Source organism: Myotis davidii, unplaced genomic scaffold (assembly GCF_000327345.1).
Source record: "Myotis davidii unplaced genomic scaffold, ASM32734v1 scaffold733, whole genome shotgun sequence".
In the NCBI taxonomy this organism is placed as follows: domain Eukaryota; kingdom Metazoa; phylum Chordata; class Mammalia; order Chiroptera; family Vespertilionidae; genus Myotis; species Myotis davidii.
The window spans coordinates 81,234-91,451 of NW_006284956.1; the positions used below are offsets into that span (position 1 = coordinate 81,234).

Here is a 10,218-nt window from a genome sequence, read left to right on the forward strand (position 1 = left end):
TATTGGCTGCCTCCTACATGCCCCCTACGGGGGACGAGCCCGCAATCCAGGCATGTGCCATTGACCGGAATTGAACCTGGGACCCTTCAGTCCGCAGGCCAGCGCTCTATCCACTGAGCCAAACTGGTCAGGGCCATATTAGCCTTTTATTATCTATCTATCTATCTATAAAAGGCTAATATGCAAAGTGTCCCCTTGGGAGTTTGGGAGTTCAATCACTTGCTGTGACATGCGCTGATCACCAGGGGGCGGCACAGAATAAAGGAAGGCCCTGGCCGGCAGCAGGAAGGTCCCAATCAGGCCCTGATTGCTGGTCAGGTCTAGGGATCCTACCCATGCACGAACTTCATGCACCAGGCCTCTAGTATAGGATATAAATTAGGGAAATATGTAACAGTACAAAGTTATCCCTTACTATTTTGTGGGTTTTTTTTCTTTTTTCTTTTTTGAATATAGGGTTTGGCAAAAGTAAGTTTATAGGTGTGAGTATGGGAAACAGAGTTTTATTCTTGTATAATTTTTTATTAATTATTGTATTATTTTCCATATAATCAACTGTAAACCCATTTTTGCCCCACTCTGTATATTTTCCTCAGGAAGTTGCAGAGTTTTTGATAGAACTATTATGAGCCAGAAGTGAATTATATGTATAGTGACCAGTGAATATATTAGCTCTAATTATTATAAGTAGTAGTTATCCTTTCTTGATGTTTTATTAACTATATTTTCTGTGCTATTAAATATTTTTCAGAAATGGATTTTCAAGACTAGTTCTTATTCTGCCATGTACATACACTATAATTTAGCAAACTTCTTTTGTTGGATGGTTTAGGTTATTTTCTGTCCTTATATAAGTAGTAGTCTGATGAACTCATATCTTTGTGTGTAGCATTGTTTCTTTTAGTATAAAGGAATTTTTAAAAGGGATTATGAAATTCATTTATTTGAAATAACTAGGTGAGATCATCAAAATACTTTAAAATTTCTTGATGTATAGACCAAGTAGCCTCCCTAGACATTTACTAACTGTCACTTCCTCCAGGAACGTGTGAGACACCCCTTCTCTGACAGCCTCAGTTAGCAATGAAATTTTCATTCTTGATAATTTGACGGTCGCAAATAGTATCTCTTTGTTTTAATAATTTGAACATTTTAGATGGTTATTAACCATATAGTTTTCTCCTTTCATGACTTATCTACTTAAATTCTCTCTTTTTATTGAAGTTTCCATTTTTCTTATATTTGTAAGGAAAAAAGTCAAACTTGAAATGTGTAGAGAACACATTAGAATGTATATTAATGATTTTTTTAGGTGGTGAAATTTTGGATGATTTTAGTTATCTTCATATTCATCGTTTTACCTGATTATTCTGTAATAGATTTTTGTGGGTTGTTTTTTTTTTGACAGAACAAAATTTTATACTTCTCGGAAGGAGGACTGGCTCTCTAGTGACATGATTTTGGCCTCTTCTGCAAAGTTGCAGGCGATGCCTTCCAGCCCCACGTAAACCCGAGAGGCTCTGGTGACTTTTCCTTACACACCAGCTTCTACCCTGGGCCTGGGCCACACTGTCTGGAGCATAGCAGTGAGAGAATGTGTGAGGCATGGCAGTAAGTGTACCATTGTTTTTGTTTTTTCGCATGTCGTGTCCAGCCTGCTATGGGATGGATGAAGAAGAAGAGGACCACTATGTTTCACAGCTCAGGGAAGTCTACAGCAGCTGTGATACCACAGGGACAGGCTTTCTGGATCGGGAGGAGCTGACCCAACTCTGTCTTAAGCTTCATCTGGAAAAGCAGCTTCCCATCCTTCTGCAGACACTTCTTGGAAATGACCACTTTGCCAGGGTGGGTATTTGACTTCATTCTCATTACGAAAGGCACAGAATACTTTTGTTGGCGATTACTGGCATTTGATAAATATCAGCTGAGTAAAAATACTTGTCAAAGGAAAGTTACACAGCTTGAAATTCATCTTGCAGTTGGACAAAATTTCAATCTACTATTAAGGAGCAAAGGATACTTATGTTTAGAAGTATTCTGTGATCTCATATAAGCAAGAAAGAAAATGAACTCAGATAGTTCTTTTTTCTAGGAAATTGAAGATCATCTAAATGGTGATCCAAAACCTAGATAAAAACTTTCCTGATAGAAACACTCACCTTGTTCCAACCTCTTGAATGTGTCCAGCTGTTAACATGTTAGTGTTAAAAACAGTGCCTGTTATCTCAAGGTATTTTATTTTTTTGATGCAATTATAAATGGGATTGTTTTTTCTTAGTTTCCCCCCTTTAAAAAATATATATTTTTATTGATTTCAGAGAAGAAGGGAGAGGGAGAGAGAGATAGAAACATCAATGATGATAGAGAATTATTGTTCAGCTGCCTCTATTGAAGATCGAGCCTGCAACTTGGGTATGTGCCTTTGACCGGAATCTAACCCAGGACCCTTTAGTCTGCAGGCTTACGCTCTACCCACTGAGCCAAACCGGCTAGGGCTTAGTTTCCCTTTTTGATAGTTCATTATAGGTGTATAGAAATGGAACTGATTCCTGGATATTAATTTTGTATCCTGCTACTTTACTGAATTCAATGATCAGTTGTAGTAGCATTTTTGGTGGAATCTTTAGGGTTCTCTATGTACAATATCATGTCAGCTGCAAATAATGACAGTTTTACCTCTTCCTTTCTAATTTGGATGCCTTCTATTTCTTCTGCTTGTCTGATTGTTGTGGCTAGAATTTCCAACACTGTGTTGAATAAGAGTGGTGAAAGCGGATATCTCTGTCCTGTTCCTGATATTAAGGGAAATGCTTTAGTTTTTGCCCATTGAGGATATCTTCCTTGATCCATTAGTTGTTTAGTAGCATGTTGTTTAGTCTCTACATATTTGTACTTTTTCCAGTTTTCTTTCTGTAATTTATTTTTATTTTCATGTCATAGGGTCAAAAAATATGCTTCATATGATTTACATTTTGTTGAGTTTATTGAGGTTTGTTTTGTGGCCTAACATGTGATCTGTCCTGGATAATGTTCCATGTGCCCATGAAAAAATATATTATTTTGAAGTTTTTGGATGAGATGTTCTATTACTTTTTATTAAGTTAATCTGGTCTAATGTGACATTTATGACCACTTATTAATTTTCTGTCTGGATGATCAATTCATTGATGTGAATGGGACATTAAAATTTCCTATTCTTATTGAATTACCATGAATTTCTCCCTTTATATTCATTATTATTTGCTTTTTATATTTGGGTTCTCCTATGTTTGGTGTATAGTTACAATTGTTTATATCCTGTTCTTGTATTAACCCCTTTCTCATTATGTAATTGCCTTCTTTGTCTTTTTTTTAACATTCTTTGTTTCAAAATATATTTTGTCTGAAATGAGTATTGCTACTCCAGCTTTCTTTTCATTTCTATTTACATGGAAATATCTTTTTCTATCCTTGCACTTTCAGTCTGTATGTGTCTTTCAATTTTTAGCAGCATATAGATGGGCCATGTATTTTAATCCATTCAGCCATCCTATCTGTCTTTTTTTATTGGAGCATTTAATCCATTTACGTTTAAAATGGATTTCCTTGTGATCTGCTGGTTTTCTTTAGTGTTTGTTTGGGATCTTTATCTTTATTCTTTGTGTATATCTTTTGTAGGTTTCTGGTTTTTAGTTACCATGAGGTTCTGTATCTATGGCAGTCTATTTTAAGCTGATAGTCATTTAAGTTTGACTATATCTAAAAGGATTACATCCCCCCCCCACACACACACTTTGTTTTTGGTGAATTTCACTGTATTTATTAAATACTAGAGGCCCAGAACATGAATTCATGCACAAGTGGGGTCTGGCCGGTCCACCCTGATTGGGGTAGGAGGGGCCCATTGGGGGAGGGGTCAGCTATGGGGAGGGACCACAGGTGGTTGGTCGAACTCCCGGTTGAACTCCTAGTCAAACTCCCAGTCGAGGGAACGATTTGCATATTAGCCTTTTATTATGTAGGATTTGCCTTTATCTGTGAGATTTTTTTTCTGTCTAATATTTTATTTCTATTTATGACCTTTCCTTTTGTTTATCGGAGGCCCTTTAGCATCTCTTGTAAAGCTGGTTTAATGGTGATGGACTCCTTAATTTTTTGGTTGTCCAGTAAACTCTTTTCTCTCCTTCAATTCTGAATGAAACCTTTCTGGGTAAATTATTCTAGGTTATAGGTTCCTTTCTTTCATCACTTTAAAGATGTTCTGCCATTCCCTTCTAGCTTATAAAGTTGCTGCTGAGAAATCAGCTGATATCTTTATGGGGTTTCCTTTCTCTGTAACTAGTTGTTTTCCTTTTGCTGCCTTCAAGATTGTCTCTTTAACTTTTGCCATTTTTAAAAAATATATTTTATTGATTTTTTACAGAGAGGAAGGGAGAGGGATAGAGAGCTAGAAACATCGACCAGCCACCTCCTGCACACCTCACACTGGGGATGTGCCCGCAACCAAGGCACATGCCCCTGACCGGAATCGAACCTGGGACCTCTCAGTTCGCAGGTTGACGCTCTATCCACTGAGCCAAACCGGTTTGGCAAACTTTTGCCATTTTAATTACAATATGTCTTGGTCTCTTTTAGTTCATCTTGGTTGGAATTCTTTGTGCTTTTTGGAGCTATCTGTCTCTTTTCTTTCACAGGTCAGGAAAGTTTTCAGCCATTATTTCTTCCAATAAAATTCTGATTTCTTTCTGACTTCTCCTTCTTGGACCCCTATAATGTGAATGTTAGTGTGCTTGCTATTGTCCTAAAGGCCCTGTAAATGATCCTCAGTTGATTTTTTAAAATTATTATTGCTGTTCTAATTAGTTGATTTCCATTAGTCTGTCTTCAAGGTCACTGATCTTTTCTTCTGTGTTAGCTAAGCTACTATTGATTACTTCTAGTGTATCATTATATTCTTCAGCTCTCTTGGTTTCTTACTATACTTTCTAACTCTTTGTTGAAGTTCTCCCTAAATTTCTCTATTTCACTCTCAAGTTTGGTGTGTATCCTTCTGACTTTTCTTTTAATTTTTTACCAAATTGCTTATCTCTGTTTCATTAGTTTTATTTTCTGGTTGATTTTTCTTGTTCCTTCATGTGAGAGGTATTCTTCACTTCATTTTGTTCACCTTTCTTTGTTTATCTGAATTAGACAAAATGTTTCTCTCTCCCAATCTTGAAAAAGTGACCTTGTGTGTGCTGGGTGGTTTTGAGAGTCCATTTGGAGCCAAGCAGTTGCCTATGGCATCTGGGGCACTGGCCTACAACGCTGTAGTAGTCTGGGAGGGCAGGCCAGGTTCATGTAGGAGTGTCCTGTTGATCCTGCTTGCTTCCTTTGTTTGGAGCCAAAACGGACTCCCAGAATGTGCTATGGCAATCGTGCAGGTAAGCCAGAGCCTGTGGAGAGCCCCCACCTGACTGATGGAGGTGGACAAGGGACATAAACAGTGGTGCTCACTGGCACCTTCACTTCTGGAGAATTCCTGCAGATACTCGGGGCTCCCGTGGTTCCCTAGCCTTCTCTACTCGTTATCTTTCTCTCCTTTATTCATAAGCTGTCTAATCAGTCCCCAGTTGTCTCTCAGGCATGATTGCTCTCTAAATAGGTGTAATTTCAGTGTGCTTTCAGCGTCTTCCTGTGTTATTACCATCTTGGACCTCCTCCTTTTAAAAAATCTTAGGTAAATTTTTTGGGAAAAATAAAAGTTCTCAATGCAAAAAGGCAACAATAAGATGTTTCCATCAGAGGAAATAAAACAAACAAAAGGCCGATGCATTATGTATTTGTTCTGTTGAAAGTAACTTTGACCTCTTTTCTTAAATTCACCCAGGTTAACTTTGAGGACTTTAAGGAAGGTTTTGTGGCAGTGTTATCATCAAGCGCTGGTGTCGGCTCCTCGGATGAAGACAGTAGTTCCTTGGAATCAGGTAAGAGGATTTCCTCCCCTCACTTTAGTTTCTTTTCATTATGTATAACATATTGGGGTATAATATCCTGATTGAAGAATCTAGTAGGTTGAGATTAAATTCTAACCCTGCTCTATCACTGCTGAGCGGTGACAACTGGGACAAAACATTTCTGTTTTTTTCTTCTATTTTCTTATTTGTAAAATAGTATTATTAGATAGAAATCCTGTTATTTTCCTTTAAACTGTGCACAATACTCTGAATACTGCTGACACTCTGGTCACCAGATGTGTGGTAGTTTTTCCCGTGCTGGCAATTCTCTGACACCATTTGGGTGCTCTACAATTAATTCTGACATGATCTACCTAGAGATAGTGTCAGATCTGACAGGTTAAGGGCTGAATCCCATTAATTCTTCACTTTAGATGCTGGTCGCAAGTCCAGGTTGTCACCTGTGCTTCTGACCAATAGCTATGAGTCAGAGGTTCTCAAAGCCTACTCCTCTGATTCGATTAATTTGCCAGGGCAGCTCACAGACTCAGAGTTTTACTCACTAGATCACTGGTTTATTAAAGAAGTATTTAACTCAGGCCCAGCCGGTGTGGCTCAATGGTTGAGCGTTGACCTATGAACCAGGAGGTCAGTGTTCGATTCCCGGTCATGGCACATGCTAACTCAATCCCCAGTAGGGGGTGTGCAGGAAGTAGGCAATCAGTGGTTCTCTCTCATCATTGATGTCTCTATCTCTCTCTCCTTTGTTCCTCTCTCTCTAAAATCAATAAAAACATGTTTTTTAAAAAAGTAAATAACTCAGGAATAGCCAGATAGAAGAGATGCATCAGACAAGGTGTGGGAAAGGGCCGGAGCTTCCAGGTCCTCTCTACGTATGCCAGTCTCCCCAGGCTCCAATTGGTCACCAGCCCAGCAGTTCTCCAAACCTCATCCTGCTGGCATGAGAGGGAGCAGGTGTCTCAGGGAGGGCATACAGCAATTTAATTGAGGAAAGCTTTGAAATCTAAAAGAAATTACAAAACAAAACTGTCATCAGTGAGAAAAAGCACAAGTTGTATGTCCTCCCTGAGACACCTTCTTGCTCTCATGCCAGCAGATGGGGCTCATGCTAGTGTTCTTCTCCAAGCACCCATCCACAGAGGCAGGGAGCCCACTGCTCGAAGGCCTGATCAAGCATTGGTGGTCCTGGAGAGTCAGAACAAGCTTGGTGCCCTCCAGGATGGTGTTCATTTCAGTTTTCCACCCCTGGTTCACCTTCTCTTTCTCAGGCCCCTTTTGTCAAATGTGGTTTAGGCCTCTGCCTCCTCAGTGCCTCATTTACCACCTGCTACTCCATTCATAGCATCACTCTCTTCTTGTTTTCTAATCTGCTTGCCAGTCTTTCCTATAATCTCCCACCCTGATCAGAAAAATGTGCTTTTGATACTCCAGGAAGGAGAGTGTCATTGTGGAATCAAATCCTTGGGATTTTGAAGGACATCCCTGCTTCCCATCATTCTACTCTTTTCACTAGAGGCCATTATTGAACATACTAGAGGCCCAATGCATGAAATTCGTGCAAGGGTCTTGGCCCTCGCAGCCCCACTTCGTCTGGAAGGTTGTCCTGAAGGTCGTTTGGCTGTCCAGTCTAATTAGCATATTATGCTTTTATTATTATAGATAACCATATGTGCTTTAATGTTTAGATTTTTTTACTCTTTTCCTATAAATAAAAATGTACACCAGGAAGACACCACTGGATGTCTAGGGCTTGGGTCAGCAGGTATGCTGCCCTGTCTACCAGAGCCATGAGGGGCCATATCTTGTGTTCTGTGGACACTTTGTGGTGTGTTATGGGGGCTGGGCTGGGCTGTGCCTGCGCTGAAATATGCGTGGCCGGGTGACTTACCGTCCTTCCCACCCCCAGAGGGTATGACTTTTATGAATCTGTGGGCTGTTCCATTCATTTTACCATCATTCCTCTGCCCTTGTTGTTTCTGTTCTGACTTGCTACATGGACACTTTTCTAGAGTAGCGTTTCTCCCTGTTGGAGGGAGGGAGGTGATAGGTTTCTTGAGAACATGGTGAATATTATAAAAAAGTGTTTTCCCACCTTACCTGTCCACATCTGCACAGAGCATGCGTCTTTCTGGACGACTCGTTACTCAAGGGAGGTGCTGACTTGCTGGCAACGGAAAAAGTGGGTCCAGCATCCAGGACAGGGTGGGACTCCGGACATGGACTAGGGGTTATCTACAGAGAGGCAGTGGAAGGAAGGAAAATCAAGCCGACAAGGCAGGAACACATGCTGGTTGCATGATCTCCAGGTGTGCCAACAAGTAGACTGAGCCCGGGAAGTGGCCACGGTACGGACCTGGGGGCCAGGACTCTGCTTCTGTGGAGGTCTGAAGGCTTAGGAGGGCGCGCAGAGCTCCCCTCCAAGCGTCCTGCACCGGTTTTCCCACACGTGCCACAGCTTCCCCTTCTCACCTGACACAAAGGTCCCTCTTCTGACACCACCTTTGGGTGGAAAGAGGACGATTCTTCCCCACCCACTTGGCCTCTTCTTGAGCAGATCCCATGAGCTCTCTCACATGGTGAGAGTTTGTGGGGCCAGGGCCTGCCAATGCCTGTTGTTCCAGGGTGTTAGTCATGGTGCTTGCAGTGACCTCAAAGTGCCCCAATGGGGTGAGAAATTACATGGTCAACCTGCATACTGTCAGCTGCCTTGTATGTCACTCTCTCCATGTTCTACATGTCCCAGGTGAGCGTTTTCCTCCCAGAAACTGCCCCTGTCCCTAGTTTTTGTCTGTCGCTGGCATCACCATTCTTCCTCTGATGGTCCCAAGGTTAGTGGCTGTGAAATAAAGAAAGAAATGTGGTGGTACTTGACCTTAAGGGGCGTGACTTCTGGTGGGGTGAGGCTCAAGACGCATCTGCAGTGAAATGCTCCTCGTCTCCTGGCCTGGCCACTCTGGGCTCTGTTTCTCTCCAAGTGGCCCATTCTGGTTGCTTCCCTCTGAAGCCCTGTCCTGTGCTGGCCACTGCCTGTGCTGCCCTCCCTGTCTCTCTCCTGCCTGCCAGGCTCCAGCACAGAGTCAGCGAGTGTCTTCTCTGCCTCAGAGATCCCAGCTGCTCTGTGCAGATGTGGACAGGTAAGGTGGCAAAAAGGAAGTGCAAAATTATTCAGGTTTAGGGGATTCTCATGAACCTCAAAACTAAGTCCATACCTGCCTGCGCCCCAGACTTGAGACCCGCATGGAGCCTGAGCCTACACAGCTCCATCTGAGGTCTGTGCCCACCTGCATCCTCCATCCAGGCCCTGGGGTCCTAGAGTGAAGTGAGCAGGGTGGAACGTGACCTCCCTGTCTCTGGAGTGGTCTGGTCCTGGGTTATTGGGAAGGTTTTTTCCTTTGTATAAAAAGCTAGATTTTGTATTAGTTTTTTATTACCTAAATAAAAGCAAAATATGGTAAAAAACAAACAAACAAAACAAAACTTAAAGCCTTAGCGAGTGTGGCTCAGTTGATTGATCATTGCCCTATGCACCAGGGGGTCACCAATCCAATTCCAGGTCAGGGCACACACCAGGTTGAGGGTTCGAGTCTCAGTCGGGGTGTATGCACGAGGCAGCCGATTGATGTTTCTCTCCCACAATGATGTTTCTTTCTCGGCCTCCCTCCCTCCCTTCCTCCCTCTCTTTCTCCCTCCCTCCCTCCCTCTCTCCCTCTCCTTTCCTCTATCTCTAAAGAAAAAACCAAAAAATTTAAACAGCATGTAAAGTTTAGAGTGGAAAGTCCTTGTCTCCCAGCCTGGCTTTCTCAGTCCCCAGCCCAGGGAATAGGATTACTGCTGTTAACTGTTCCCTCTGTTCTCCCAGGTGAGTCTGTGAGAATAAAAGTGCATCCATCAGTGAGGCATGCACTCTGTGTCCAAATCTCTGCCTTCTTAAAAGGCATCTCAGTAGCTTGCATGGGCCCAGAGGTTGCTTTAAAGGCCCACCCCTGTGAACCTCCCATTTTCTTTCCAGCTGCCTCCCATGCTGTCCCACCAAAGTATGTGAGTGGCTCGAAGTGGTACGGCCGGAGGAGCCGGCCTGAGCTGTGCGACTCTGCACCCAGAACCAAATGTTTCCCAGAACAGCAAGCCAAAGCCTCCGTGAAAAGCCAGATCCGACGCGCTGCATCTCTGGAAAGTGTGGAGGTGAGTCGGGTCCCCCCTTCCCCACCCCAGGCTGCCAGGCATCAGGGAAATGGCGATTCACTTCATCACTGCTCACTGCAGGAAGATGTGAAGGGGC

The 10,218-nt window shown here is 42.4% G+C and overlaps 1 protein-coding gene across 1 annotated transcript in view; it reads left to right on the forward strand.

The window, feature by feature from the left end:
- Positions 1-1,653: 1,653 nt before the first annotated feature.
- Positions 1,654-10,218, forward strand: part of NINL (ninein like) — a 69,816-nt gene continuing 61,251 nt past the window's right edge. The window contains 3 exon segments of the mRNA XM_015558429.1: positions 1,654-1,848; positions 5,852-5,948; positions 9,949-10,121. Of these exon segments, the coding sequence (XP_015413915.1) occupies positions 1,666-1,848; positions 5,852-5,948; positions 9,949-10,121 (453 nt within the window). The 5' untranslated portion in view covers positions 1,654-1,665.